The following is a 15,393-nucleotide window of genomic DNA, read 5'->3' on the forward strand; positions in this document are numbered from 1 at the left end:
AGCACCCTTCAATTGTTATTGCATTTTACGATTTGGTAGCAGCGATAGGGATTTTTAATTGTTTTATATTTGCAATACGAGATCATAAATCAAATCGTTCAAGGGGGTTCATGTATTGGCCACTTATATTGTGGTTATCGGAAGACCGTTTGTTTTTAGAACTCTCAGATTTTTGTTTCTTATTTTTTTAAGAAAGGCTGCTTTACTGCTCAATTTTACTGCGATGTTGTCTTTATACCTTGCATTGTTCGTAGAGTTGGTTTTCACAAAAATGGATTAGCGTCATCGCGATACACTGCAGTGTTTGTATTCAGTTATGCTATATATACGAAAAGATTGATAAGTTGTGCATAGTTGGATTTTCCGTAGTTTGGGTACTTACAATTTTTTGCAATTTAGGCCAATCGTAGGCGAACGTATGTTAAATTGAATAAAAAAAACAATTTTTAGTAAGTGGAAGTATAATGACGTACGGCATTTGTGAGTTTTTTTCGAAAGTGTTTGTTTGTTAAAGGCCTTTGCAGGAAGAATTTCATGACTAGTAATTTTTATGGTATCAATGCTGGACATTGACATATTCTAAATAAGCGTGTCCAATAGACTGTCCCAGGCTGTAAAGAATTTTTTTTTTGCATTTTTCCTTTTGATCTCAATAAGCAAAATACAACAGTCACACGTGCTGACACTGCGTCAAAAGTTGGGCATATAACTTTCTGAGGGATCCAGTTAAGAATTTTAGGTCATAGAATGAATTTCGGAAATAATGTACCCATTTTTATGGCTTTTATGTATAAAGCATGAACTTCACCCTGAGCCACTACTGTGGGTATGATGCAGTGACCGGTGCGACTCAGAAATTCTTCTAGTTGTCCGTTTGTCCGCGTATCCTTTCTGTACTGTTTGTCCGTCTGTGTTTTTTTTAATCAAGGTGGAGACCTTACTTTTTCTCAATGAGCACGAAATTTTTCACGTACCACTTTTTTTAGCTCAAAGATGAACGATACGAATTATGGCGAATAAATGTCAGATTTAGATTTATATAAATCGCTCGATTTACACTACAATTTTCAACCAATGTGCACGAATCTATACATTTCCCAACCTGAACGGAACGGTAATCAAACACTCCATACCGAATTTCGTGCAAATCGGATCGTTTAGAAAGTAATATATCCAACATCGGACGTTGTGTCGGCACGGGTGATAGTTAACGGATCGACATAATATTTTGTAGTTTGCTTATCAGGATCAAAAGGAAAAAACTAATACGTTTTGATTGTTGGGACACTCTAATGTCCAAAATCAACGAAATAGGCATGTTACCTTTGTATAAGAGATTATTAGCGGAAGGATATGTATGGCCCTCGGTTAAACAGAGAAAAGGCAGATTGGGATAAATTTAGGCACACATTCTGGACGACTATCACCTCTAGACCTGAAGAAGAAATAGAAATCGCGGAGGACATAGACGTAATGGTAAAGCGGATCACGAAGGGCCTGAATGGCTCGCTTATTTCAGTATGTCCTAGAGCCAATCCAAAAGGCAAACAGTGACCGCCGTGGTGTACCCTAAAAGCGAGAGTTGCAGAAAACTCTCCAACAGGGCGAAAGCCACAAGGGCACCACACGTTTGGGACGTCTATAAGGCTGAGTCAAGAAAATACAAGGGCGAGCTGAAAAGCGCTCAGAACATATATCTGAGGCCTCTGGTCTAAGGAAAATCCTATCTTCAAAATCTATTACGGTAGGATACATTCACAAGTTAGAGAATGTATGGACAATGTCTAGGGAAGCACTAGATCTACTACTCCTTAAGTGGTAGTATGCAATCTGACACACTTAGACGTTTTCGTCTATTGTGATACTACAGGAACATGAGAAGGAAAGTGCCTTCTGGTTGAAACATGTAAATCGCTTTAAAAAAAAGCCGAATAACATGTGAATATTCACATCCGCTAATTCACAAAAGTCTTTTAAGAATTGTGAACCTAAAGTGGAATTTCTATTGCTTGCCAGTAAAGGGCCCACATCCAGCAGATATTCTATAAGCTCCTCATCCTCGACGTCCCTCTCAGCATATGTAGAAGTTGTTACGTGCAAGTTTCTTGCTGAAAGACTGCACGTTTTCCGATCAGACTTGGACCTGCCATGACGGACACAATGAGTGAGACGTCTGTTCTTGCCAACAACAGCAAAGCTGTAGACCTCTTCAAGAGATTGTCATTCGGGCCTGATCCTAAAGACTTTGCTAACATGTCGCAAGAGGCATACCCACAGATTACAGTTCCCCTAGAATAAGTAAGGTAGATTCTAGTCACTGGTCGCTCGTCTATTCTACAATTTCCTGGCATCCCGTTCAATAGTACGGTTATTGATTTCAAAAAAAACCCTTAAGGTTTAATAGCTGCTTGAGTGTCTGAGAAGATAATTACGGCATCGTTATGGGAGCCACTTATTTAATTGCAAAGATTTCCGCTTGATATACACTACATTGTTGAGGTACCTCATAAAGGTCGCCAGCATTAAAAGCTGATTACCACCTCTGAAAAATTTTTTTGATGATCTGAACAGAATTCGAACTTAGACGTAACGTTGTGAGCCGACATGTTAAACTCTGTGCTTCGGTGGAGTGTTACCTTTGCCACTGGAGCATTTCCTTTGTCACTGCCCGGCTTTCTAACAGATACCGACAAATAGTTTATGGAGGACTATATGCACTTGAAATGTCTACACTCGTAAGAGATTGCCATTTGTCAAATTTAGTAGGTTAGATTAGGTTGAAAAGAGGGGCATATATTAATCCGCCCCATGCCACTATGGACATACACCTAAGAGAGTAATCGGCTTGGTGTGCGCTCTAAATACAAAAAGAAAAGGAACCTCGAAAAAGAAAATCTAAGTTAGGAATTCCGTGGTACTTACAAAATCCCTAATTTTTTTTCCATGCCACTCCCCATTCATTCAGGTCTGGTATAGTGTCGCCACCTAAGTGCCGGTATCTGTTAGAAAGCTGGGCAGTGACAAAGGAAATGCTCCAACGTCTCATCGTCTCGCCGCATGCCCTACACATGGTATCACTTGCCGCACCGATTTTCCATAAGTGAGCTCGTAATCCTATGTGTCCCGTCATGATATGGCAGTCCTCTGGCCTTCACCGCTAAATCATCTGCCCTTTCATTCCCTCTTACTCCGTTATGGCCCGCCACCCAAACGATGCGGATTTTGCCATCCCCAGAAAAGACGTTAATCTCCTTTTTACACTGCAAGACTGTTCGTAACTTTACCGTCCGGGTTGTTATTACTCTTATGGCATATTTACTGTCCGTATAGATGTTCACACTAGTCGTCCTTGCGTTGGCACCACACCACTACACGCATTTCGATATCGCCCGGATCTCCGCCTGCAGGACCGTATTATGGTCAGGCAGTCTAAAACAGATCTCAGTCCCACTCTGTCCTCTAGCTTTGATCCATTCGTGTAACATGATCTTCCAGATGGCAATACTAGGGTTTCGTCAATCCAAGACTGTTCTAGCCAGATTGCACAGACAAGCTAATGGATACGCCTTATCAGCGTGTCGTCTTCGGTCTTAAGAGTGCACCCGGCAACCCGTCGTCTTCTTTTGCCTTATAGCTTTTAGGCCGGATTTCTGCTACGTGGACCTCGTTCTAACTAGGTGGTACACATTCTATACCTTCATCAGGTTGTGGTTCGGTGGTATACTCGTGGTTACCATCATTGGTTACCAACAGCTGGGCGATGTGTTCTTTCCATATCCTCAGCACACTATATGTATCATTTACCAGATTTCCTTCTTTGTCTCTGCAGGAGTATGTGCCTGTACAAAAGCCAAAGTTTGTTGTTTGATTCTTTGGTAGAATTTGCGGAATTTCATTCTGGCTCCTGATTATATCAATTCGCTCACACTCACGTCTTTCCATTTCCTTTATTCTTCTTGCGGAAGAAACGTTCTTCCTCTCTCCTTTTCTCCCGACACCTCTCCTTCATCTGGCGCGTTGTTACCGACTTAAAAAGTGCTCAGCATTCATGGCTGCAGTAGCTTTTTGGCACTCCTGATCGTACCATGGGTTTCTTGGGGGAGGCTTCCTGTATCCAAGTACGAATGTTACGGCTCTTTCCTGGAGTGGGTAATGGTTTGCCATTGGGCTGCTATACTATCGGGACAGGGAGTTCCTTCTTCAAGCAATTTGGGTCAGCCGAGTGAGGTATGCCGTTGGCACCTGTTATGTTTGCAGCTTTCCGATGTCCAGCATCCGTGCAGTGTCAGATCGTACGTTTCTCGACACACTAAGACGAGTGGTAACGTTTGGTAAAACAAGGTAATGACCCGATTCGATGTTCGCCCCTGGGATCGATCGTACATCTAACATGCTGGTTGAATACGTTTCATCTTTCACAAGATGAGCTATTTATTTTCTCGCGTTTTGATCGGTTGACAGCCATGTGGCCGTATGAATTCTTCGATGTTGCAATCTGGTGCTGCTAACCAACGTGTTCTTTGCCGCGGCGAAGTCTAGAAGCCTCAATTCATTATCGAAAGTTTATTCGTGTAGACTAAATTTTCAGACTGTTGTGCCAAAGATATGTTCCTTCTCTATTTTCACAGCGGTCATATTCTCATTCTAGGCGCTCTTAAAAAATAATCTTGGTCTGCTCATCCTTGTCTTCCGTCGGCCTTTATGCGGATTGTAGCTAGCCTGTCATCTCTCTCATCTTTAACTTTTACTTAATATCAAGTAAAAATCTTTTAATAAAGGAATTTTTTTTTCAAAATTATGCATCTTTAAAGTTCTTTATCTTTCATTTAAATCTTGAAAGTTATTACAGATTTTTTTCAAGTGTAGTAAAGAATATAATATAATATTTTTTCAGAGTCTTAAAATATTATTTTAAAATTTATTTTTGAGTACTTTAGCATATCATTTGAATTTAGTTAAAATATAAATATAATTCGCCTTGTTGAATTAAAGCACTTCTATGAAGAGGTTTTTTAATCCGATGTTACGTGGGAAATGTTTGACACGTTTGGATTTGCTAAAATGCGAAATGTAGTCAAGTTTGATAATTTAGAAAAATGTTAAACTTTTTTCCGAAGCTGAGGTAATTTTTCTGGTCGCATATATTTTTTGGAAAGTTTTTGCCAGATGTGAACAACAACAATTGTCTCTACAGTACAGTTTAATTTAAAATAAATATACGGCCAATGCCTTAATTTTTTAACTTTAGTAGGTTTACGTAAGCTTAAAAAACATTGTTTCTATGAAACCTTTATTTTTAATTGAAAATATATCTTATCTCAAGTTGAACAAATCCGTGGACATGATGATGTCGCAAAACTTGCCAAAAGGATATGTCCAGTTTTTTAATTAAAAATTGATTGTTTGGTGAGATTGTGAACAAATGTTCTTGTCGTCTATTTTAATAGATGATCTTAAGGAAAATATTGTAATCACCTTAGATTTGCACAGATTAATTTCAAGTGGTTGATAATATAAGCGGTACAAATATTTAGAGTCTTAATAGCATTTGTGCACTTATAACTCGGTGTGTGAAAAAAATTGTTGTCTGCCAAAAATGTTGCTGTTAATTTTATATGAATTGAAATGCTTTTGTAGGATATAAGGATAGTATAATTTTAATATGTATTTAGTAGTTTTTGCCAAAATTGATGGCTATATTTTCATGATCTGTATTATATATTGTATACTACAATTTGTATAGTAAATATAATACTAATAGCAAATTTGATTAAACATCAAACATTTTTTTTATTCCCATTACCACAGAACGTGAGTCATTTCGTTTCCGTCACCTCGAAATATATTCTTGATCGTCTTGACAGCAAACGTCGATGCAGCCATGTTCGTCCGTCCGTCTATGGAATTCTGATAGCAATCGGACGAAAGACATTAGCTTCAGATTTTGCATAGACACGTTGGGGATTGCAAATGGGTTAAAAAAGTTATTATTTCGCTATATCTATCATATGAAATGGTTCTTCGATTTACTTTTTGGGCCTCTTGAAGCCTTAGTTTTTTACGGTTTTGCCTGAACATTGGTATGGGAACAACATCGAAATACTTTCACAATAAGCAAATATAGGACTGTTGTTAAAGCAAACATTTCGGTCTGCCATTTAAGCTAACAAGATCTACTAATTTAGCTACAAAATCTGCAAAAATATTCAACAATGCTGTCCCAAAAAAGCACATTTGCTACGATAGCAAACAAATTGCTAGATCATACAAAGCTTTTGAATAACAGGCATCAAAAATGTTTTCGCCCATGAAAATGGGCGTTCAAATTAAATACATTTTGTGCTTTTTCTTAATAGCTTGGTCAGTCAAATATGTTCTCAATGAGGAAGAGTTTTCCAAAATTTCAATTAAGATAGATATTCAATTTGCTTGAAATGTAGTACCTTTAACTAAATTATGCCTCATGACAATTACTTTATAAATGGAGCAATAGACATTTTCAGTAAACAACAGGATATTCATCAGTCAGTATGTTATACTTAAATTGCAAACATTTTGATAAAATAGCAGAATTTTTGTTGAAATAGCATAAAAGCTAACTACGAACAGTAAGCAGACAGTGGTATTATCAGCACACTTTTTTCTATGAATGTATATGGGTCCTTCATAGATATAGGCGCTATATAAATCTCCCGATTGATTTTTAAAAGTTAATTTGTTTGTCCGATTTGACTAAAACTTCGTACTTTAAGTACTCTTATGCGCTCTATCGACTATACTAAATCTCCCCTTAACAGTCCGATCAAAATATGAGGACCCCATAAACCGAACATCCGACTTAACTTTTTGAAGCCTAGAAACTTTGCATTTTTCCCGATTTGACTAAAATTGTTTACCTAATGTACTCTGACGTCCTTCAACACTTACACAATATGCTAAAGAGCTTATACATTGATATAGACCCCATATAATTATTTTGCACATCCTTCTACATGTATATTTTCCGTATAGTTGTCCGTATCGATTCCCTACAAACATTTCCGCAAAGTTTTATAAAATTTAATTTCTTCAATAACAAAAGTTTATCATATGAAATGACCAGCATTTTTATATGATAATTTGATGTCATATACATACTTGTTATACTCTTTGCATTTTAATTATTTTTTCTATTAGGGAAATCCTCCATATTGTAACTCTACACAGTATGGAGTATAATTGTCATGTATATTACACAGGTAATACCAGTGTCTCATTCAGTGAATTTTTGTCTGTCGAGAGGTGACTTTGTTTATAATTTGCTTTCTTAAACCGAAGTTGATTAATCATCAACATATATTTTTTTGAAGCTCTATAAAGTCGTGGACCGATACGAGCCGTACTTGTAATGGTTTTTTAATTCCTAACGTGCAAAATATTAACCAAATTGGATACAAGTTGCGTCTTTTAGAAGCTCAAGAAGTCAAATCGGATAATCTGTTAAATCGGATGGTCTGTCAAATCGGATAATCTGTCAAATGGGATGATCTGTCAAATCGGATGATCTGTCAAATCGGATGATTTGTCAAATCGGATCATCTGTCAAATCGGATGATCTGTCGAATCGGATGATCTGTCAAATCGGATAATAACTGTGCCCTCTAAAGGCTCAAAATGTATAATCGGAAACCGATCGGTTTAATTATAATCCTACCCGATCTGCACTACTTCGAAGTATTTGTGCAGAATTTCGAGCTGCTAGCTTTTCTTTCCGAAAGTTTGGGTGATTTGGTCGACGGATACTTCCTCATATGCTTTCGTAAATACCCATGCTTCGGAGCCATACAACACCACGGGCAGTATCAGTCTCAATGTGAGTGTGTCTCTAAAGTGTGATTTTCATTTGTCAAAAGGTGGCTTTGCTCCTGAACTGCTTGCTCAATCCAAAGTAGCATCTGCAAGCCAATATTATACTTCGATTTATTTCAAAACTGGCATCTCTTTCGTTCACTGCGGTGCGGAAGTAGATAAAATTGTTGACTATCTCAAATTTGTAGTTTCCAACTTTCTGCATCTTCTTTATCTTCTCGGGTGTACATGACTTTGTGGGATTAAATAGCATCCACTCTGTCTTATCTCGATTTACTGGCAGATCCACTTCCACAGATTTTTTTTCCAATATTTTCATGGACTGCAATGGTTCTTCCGGTGAAAGACTCATAATATAAATGTCGTCGGCGTAGGTGAGCAGCATGTGTTATCTTTTGAGTAGTGTGCCAGGCGTCATCGCATCATTTTTGCATTGATATCAAATTCAGACATGGCTTGCAATACCTTCGAATGAATAGAGCTGTCGAAGGCGGCTTGTAGTAGAGACAAATGGTAGTTGCTGTTTTGTCTTTCTCGGGTCTTTTCCAGTATTTGGACTTAAATGGATTTACTACTATATGCACAACCTTGTGCAAGGCAGTGTCCACCGACCTTCCCTTGGTATAGGCATGCTCTTTGTATTTGAGCAGTTCGCCGAATGCCCTATTCTTTATCGTGGTATCTACAATACGTTCCTTGGTTTTGAGTAGGCCTGTAGACTTTTAGTTTCGCATAACTTGCCTCGCCGGACTGGAGTTTAAATAGCACCATTGCCTCCTGCCAGGCTTTCGAAGTTTATGCAAGTTCTAGGCAAGAAGTGAAAATTGTGGCGAGATGTGGCGTCAGATAGTCTGACTCCTTCTGTGCCTTCTCTACTTACTTTAATTGGCTATGGCAGAACATTTGTCCCATTAGCCGAAATTATAATAGCGTTGCAAGCATCTCGATCTTATGCACTTCTTTTAAAATCTCTGCCACCAAGTTTCGAGATGTCTTTCACGACTTGGTCTTCCCATCAGGCTTTTGGTCGTCTCGGCTTGCGTGTACCACCGTGATCGCCTTCGAAAGACTTCTCCGCTGAATCATCTTCATTCTTTCCGATAATATGACCTAACTAACGCAACCGTTGTATTTTGATGAGTGTAACTGTGCTAACGTCGTCATACAGCTCATACACTGTGGTGACTCTGTGGTATCCTCAACGCCTCCATTATCGGACACCAGCAGTTACCAGATTTCCTGCTTTGTATCTACAGGTGGATGTACCTGTACCAAAGCTATCAATATGATGTTTGTTTCTTTGGTATAATTTCCGGAATTTATTCTGGTTCCTTCACATCTCGATTCGCTCACACTTACGTCTTTCTACTTCTTTCTTTTTCGTGCAGAATAGAAGTATTTCCTCTCTCGATTTTTTCCGATACCTCTCCTTCGCCTGGCGCTACTGGTGCTTCTGACTGTAGGACTTTTGACACTCCTGGTCTTGCCATGTGTTCCTTGGGGGAGACCACTTCCGGAAATTCCAGGTGCAGATTCACAAATGATGATCCTTGTAACGTTTTTGAGGGTCGTCAATGTAACCTCTTACATTGACAACCCCGTTCCTTCTCTTCTACGTTTTTTCGAGTAATGTTTGTTTTTTACCCTCCACCATAGGATGGGGGTATACTAATTTCGTCATTCTGTTTGTAACTACTCGAAATATTCGTTTGAGATCCCATAAAGTATATATATTCTTGATCGTCGTGAAATTTTATGTCGATCTAGCCATGTTCGTCCGTCCGTCTGTCTGTCGAAAGCACGCTAACTTCCGAAGGAGTAAAGCTAGCCGCTTGATTTGCACAAATACTTCTTATTAGTGTAGGTCGGTTGGTATTGTAAATGGGCCATATCGGTCCTTGTTTTGATATGGCTGCCATATAAACCGATCTTGGGTATTGACTTCTTGAGCCTCTAGAGTGCGCAATTCTTATCCGATTGGGATGAAATTTAGCACGACGTGTTTTGTTATGATATCCAACAACTGTACCAAGTATGGTTTAAATCGGTCCATAACCTGATATAGCTGCCAAATAAACCGATCTTGGGTCTTGATTTCTTGACCCTCTAGAGTGCGCAATTCTTATCCGATTGGAATGAAATTTTGCACGACGTGTTTTGTTATGATATCCAACAACTGTGCCAAGTATGGTTCAAATCGGTTCATAATCTGATATAGCTGTCAAATAAACAGATCTGGGGACTTGACTTCTTGAGCTTCTAGAGGGCGCAACTCCTATCCGATTTGGCTGAAATTTTGCAAGACGTATTTTATTCTTACTTTCAACAACTGTGTCAAATATGGTTCAAATCGGTTCATAACCTGATATAGCTGCCATATAAACCGATCTGGGATCTTGACTTTTTGAGCCTCTAGAGGTCGCAATTATTATCCGATTTGCCTTAAATTTTGTACGACGGATTCTCTCATGACCATCAACATAGGTGGTTAATATGGTCTGAATCGGTCTTTAGCCCGATACAGTTCCCATATAAATCGATCTCTCTATTTTACTTCTTGAGCCACCAAAGGGCGCAATTCTTATTCGAATTGGCTGACATTTTACATAGGTTTCCAACATATAATTTAATTGTGGTCTAAACCGGACCATATCTTGATATCGCTCTAATAACAGAGCAAATATTTTCTTATATCCTTTTTTGCCTAAAAAGAGATGCCGGGAAAAGAAATCGACAAATGCGATCCATGGTGGAGGGTATATAAGATTCGGCCCGGCCGAACTTAGCACGCTTTTACTTGTTGTTAAGTCCAACGCTCCAGCCTTGAAAACATAGGGGTAATGTGGGATCGTATTGCATTCCGCTTGCTACAAGATCCAATGCACAACTCCAGCCACCAATAACTTGGGAAACATACGCTGATGATGATGTTGTGACATTTCGTTAATTAAAGGAGTATTCATAGTATTTAAATAGGAGCCGGTGCCGCCCGGAATCTCATTAAAACCCTGCGCTCGAAACTGCAGTTGCAGTTACTCCGCATAACTGCGAAGCGTTCCACCAACCCCAACCTGTTGACAAGCCCGGTAGCTTCTTTATCATCCACAATTGCGATAAAGAGGGCACCAAAGATACCAATTTTAACGCGTGGGTTCGAATCTTGCCGAGAAAAAAATGTTCAGCCGTAGCTATTCTCTGCTAATGCTGGCGACATTTGTGAGGAACTATGCCATTTACATGAACCCTGAAAAATACTTCTTCCCAAAGAGGTATCGCACTGCGTCACGCCATTCGGACTCGGATGTAAAAAGGAGGCCCCTTATCATTGAGCTTAAACTTGGATCGAACAGCACTCATTGATATGTGAGAAGTATGCCTCAGTTCCTTAATAGAATTTTCATGCACTGAAAAAAGGTTTGTCCGAATTTTAATTCGAGCCAAAGAATAGCATACTTAATTTGAAAGATGTTCCATTCTTCAACATTTTAAGGCAACATTTCGACTTTTGAAAAATATTTTCCTTATATTAAGGATTTTTTATTTTAAATGATAGATTAATAAATCCTTAATTTTGCGTCTTGTTATAAAAAAAAATCTAAAATAAAGGTCAAAATATCGTAGAAAGTTAGGAAATTCACCTTGGGACAAGACGATCGTGAACCGTAGTTAAAAACGCAAAATAGCCTTACAAATAGGAACGTCTTTTAATGCTTAATTTTTTCAGGTTAATTTGCCACGTTCAAAAAAAGAATTTTTCAAAAAATAATGACTGGACAGTTATCTATGAAATAAAATAAGAATCAATCGGCGATTTTAATTTGAAACGGTTGGTCATGTCCGTAAGTAAATAGGAAATTAAATTTAAAAATAGCTTCATTTTTTAATGTTTTGGTTCTTTGTTTTGTTTTCATAGCTAAAATCTTACAAATAAGGAAAAATTTTAAATCTTGCATTTGCATATTCATGGCCATATTTCTGTTAACTTACTATACGAGTGAAATATTCTGTAAATTGGTTAGAGTGACAGTTTCTTGTAGGATATCTGACGGGCACAGCCAGTCTTAATACGTTATTTTATATTTTATTCCAATAAAAAATGAATTAATACATATTAGATACATTCCTTCGTAGCGACCTTGGATTACTTTAGTTTTAAACAATAAGTATTATATATTTGTTTATTTTGCGATTATTTTATACTAAGCATTTTTTATTGTGGTATGTTCACCGATTATGGGATCCAGTTTTCCAGGTCAAGTTTTTGGTATCATACAATGCTACCAATGAATTGAGCATACACGTGGAATTATTGTTTCAAAGTTCTAATACTTGTATGTTGTCCAGCACCTGCCTAAGAATAAAACAATATCTAATCCCCAATTACCACTTGAGCTAAAATTACAAACTACTTGAAAATAAAGTCAACACGATCATTTACACTCATATTAGATTTAATCAGCAATAGAACAATGCGATATTGCAAGTTGTGCGTAGTGTTTGAACACTTCAAATGTATTTATATAGAAAATCCTTTTTTTCGGATTTACGAAATAATTTATAATCGTCTGCGATTTTGTGGGCTTTAGAAAAGTGATGATAAGATTGCATTCTGCGGGTTAAAACGACGCTAATCGAGTCAATCAAACCAATAATGTGGTAATTTTAAAAAGAAAAATTGGAAAACATGAAAAAAAGAACAACAAAAATGCTATCAACCAAAGTGTGGGAAAGAGATGGTGGTTCTCTTTTGTACCGGAATGCCTTGGTTTTTTGCAGGGTATATAAGCTTGTGTTCTAGGCTAATTGAACACAAGAAATAGGTGTTTAAAGAAGTTATAAACATGAAATTCTTTGTAGTTTTTGTGGCCCTTTTGGCCTGTGTTGCCGCTTACGAAGTGGAACTGTTGACTGAAGACGAATGGAATCAATTCATCAAAGATGAGAGTGAGTACCATAGATCACACTATAAGATATATTTGATAAGTTTAATTCAATGCAAAAATGGGAAGATAAGAAGAAAATTCATTTTTAATACGGCCTTGCTTCGAGAACAAGTTTCATAGAATTTATGAAATTCCAATTTTTTTTGCTTATTTATCAACTTTGCGATTGTTTTAATAATTTTTCAATGAAAGATAAGATCAAAATAGATTGTGTTAGTGTCTTTAAATCTTCGAAATTGTTTTATAAATACCTTATAAATTAGTTTTCTACATTGAATAAAAATGGTTTGAATATAAGTTTAATCTCTACACCAGCTTATTCCCACTTGATAGCCAAACGGGTAATCAGCACGCCATAAAAATATTAACAATGTTATTACAATAATCTCATAAGTTTTTTTATGCCATTGACAATTTCTTGTCATTTTTAATTTAAATAAAATTTTTCTGATTATATTGTTTATTAAAATATATGGCAAAGAAAATCCAAACCAATTTACGGGATTGATTACGTATCTTGAAATTGTTTTTAGTTGGCACATTTCTTTGTAGTGTTACTCACGTGTTAAATTTTTTTTTTACCTTAATTCTTCAAAGAGCAATTAATCATGGAAATTATTAATGTTTGAATATCGAAAATTTCAAATAGAATTTTAATTGTGCCTCTCAATGGCATACGGAAGAGAAAGCAAATTGTTGCGAAGTTAAGGCGCATGAATCTTTCAGTATTGATTATTCTATCAGTCTTTTGTTTTTTTTTAAACAATCTAGAAATATCTCTGTGTAGCATGTTTATTAGTTTATATATGAATTTTTTTTAAAAACTTATTTTTATAAAAAAAAATATTTATATAAAACCGTTGGCCAAATTTTCATTTCTACAGAAAGTTTTATCTATATTTCCTCTCAAAGAAAGTTTACTTAAATTTCACCTTCTAGATAGAAAAGAGTAACAGTAAAGTTTTCATAAGATTTTTTTTCAGAATTATATTAAAAGAAAAACACTTAACCTCAAAAAGTATATTACACGAATATTCCATTTAGTAAACGGCAAGGAGGCGTATTCCGAACCGCATACGGCAGAGCAATAAGTATTGTATAGATATTTTACACGACTGAACTGTTATAAATGCTATCAACATTAGTCAACGTTTCAGATTTGATAATTATCTTTCCATAACTTCATTTGTATTTTTTCATTCCGAATTCGATCTAACGTGGCGATACAATTTTCATACAAATACTTCAATATCTGCAGATATAAGAAGTGTGTTATTGTTATTTGGTGTTGTATCTCATACCGGCATTTAGCTTTAATGGCATAATAATATAGTTAGAAATCATCTTTAACCTTTGTTTCATGTTTAAACGATTAAATTTTTACGGAAGAATATTGCCAACTGTTATGAGATCTAATATTTCTACATGATCCGTAAGATTTCTTGTTGAAACTCATATAATACTCGTTTCGATATATGGGCAAAAAATCTGGAATTGAACAAAATAGAATTTCCGCAACAAGTTTTAGATTTTCCCCACGACTTTTTTTCTGCATTCTTCCTTGGTATTTGAATAGAAACATGTTCCTATAGTTTATTTAACAATTTATGTTCTTAGCCATGGATCCCGAAACCAAGGGCTGGATCTTGAACTCTCAAGCCAAAAAGGCCGTTAAGAACATTGTCAAGCAAATGCCCTGCGGTTGGCCCGATCTTGGAATTCCTCCACTGGCTCCCTATACCAATCCTGATTTGGAAATCCATTTGGCCAAGGCAGCTGTTGAGTAAGTTTTTTTTGTTTACTTATTCATTTAATATACATAACCAATTTTACGTGGATTGCAGTTCTCTCATTCAAATGATCCGCTTCCGTTTCGATGGCTTGGATGATTTGCAAATCAAAAAATTGAAGGTCTCTTACGTTTTCAACAAGAAAGTCAAGTACCATTTCATCTTCAAGGAATTGAAGGCTAAGGCCGGCATTTTGAACACCGACACTTTCGCTGATTTCATGCAACAATTAGGTTTGTCCGTTCGCTATGAAGGTTCCGGTCCTATGGAATTCGCTTTGGAGAACTTGTCCCTCCAAGGTCAATTCAAGTACAAGATGCCCTTCATCTTTGGTTCTATTAAGATTTACAAATTCGAATGCACCGTTGGCTTGGGAGGTGTTCGATCCAACATTGGTGGTATCTTGGGCAATGGCAATATCAATGAATTAATCAATGACGAAATTGAATATATGATCCCCGCCTACATTAATGGTAACCAGGCTAAGATCAGCAAGATGATTGAAGAAACTTTGGTGCCCCGTGTCAATGCCATGTTGAAGGGTAAGAAGATCTGGAGTTTGTTGGGTATGATGGGCAGCTCAAGCAATAAATGTGATCCCACTCCTGCCCCTTTCTTGGCCGAAACCTAAGTGAAAAGTACATAAGAGGCAACATTTTGTGTCGCAACTAGAGAAATCAAATAAAATTCTGAGTATGTAAACGAATTAAAGAATGTATGGTGTTTTCTTTTCAAGGAAGAAATATAGAAATTGTGAAAGAACTAAAAATGTCGAAAGGTAGGGGATAACAAAATGTAGAAAAGTTGTATGA

The 15,393-nt window shown here is 37.0% G+C and overlaps 2 protein-coding genes across 2 annotated transcripts in view; both read left to right on the forward strand.

Annotated features, from left to right (window-relative positions):
- Positions 1 to 15,393, forward strand: part of LOC131995710 (zinc finger protein 492-like) — a 493,860-nt gene that overhangs the window by 445,231 nt on the left and 33,236 nt on the right. The gene's annotated exons all lie outside the window — the stretch shown is intronic.
- Positions 12,662 to 15,350, forward strand: LOC106083879 (uncharacterized). Its single transcript, XM_013247162.2, has 3 exons — positions 12,662 to 12,792; positions 14,409 to 14,574; positions 14,636 to 15,350. Exons 1-3 carry the CDS (start codon positions 12,690 to 12,692, stop codon positions 15,210 to 15,212), a joined length of 846 nt encoding a protein of 281 aa, XP_013102616.1. The 5' UTR covers positions 12,662 to 12,689; the 3' UTR covers positions 15,213 to 15,350.

The sequence above is a fragment of the Stomoxys calcitrans genome, chromosome 3 (genome assembly GCF_963082655.1).
Source record: "Stomoxys calcitrans chromosome 3, idStoCalc2.1, whole genome shotgun sequence".
Classification (NCBI taxonomy): Eukaryota; Metazoa; Arthropoda; class Insecta; order Diptera; family Muscidae; genus Stomoxys; species Stomoxys calcitrans.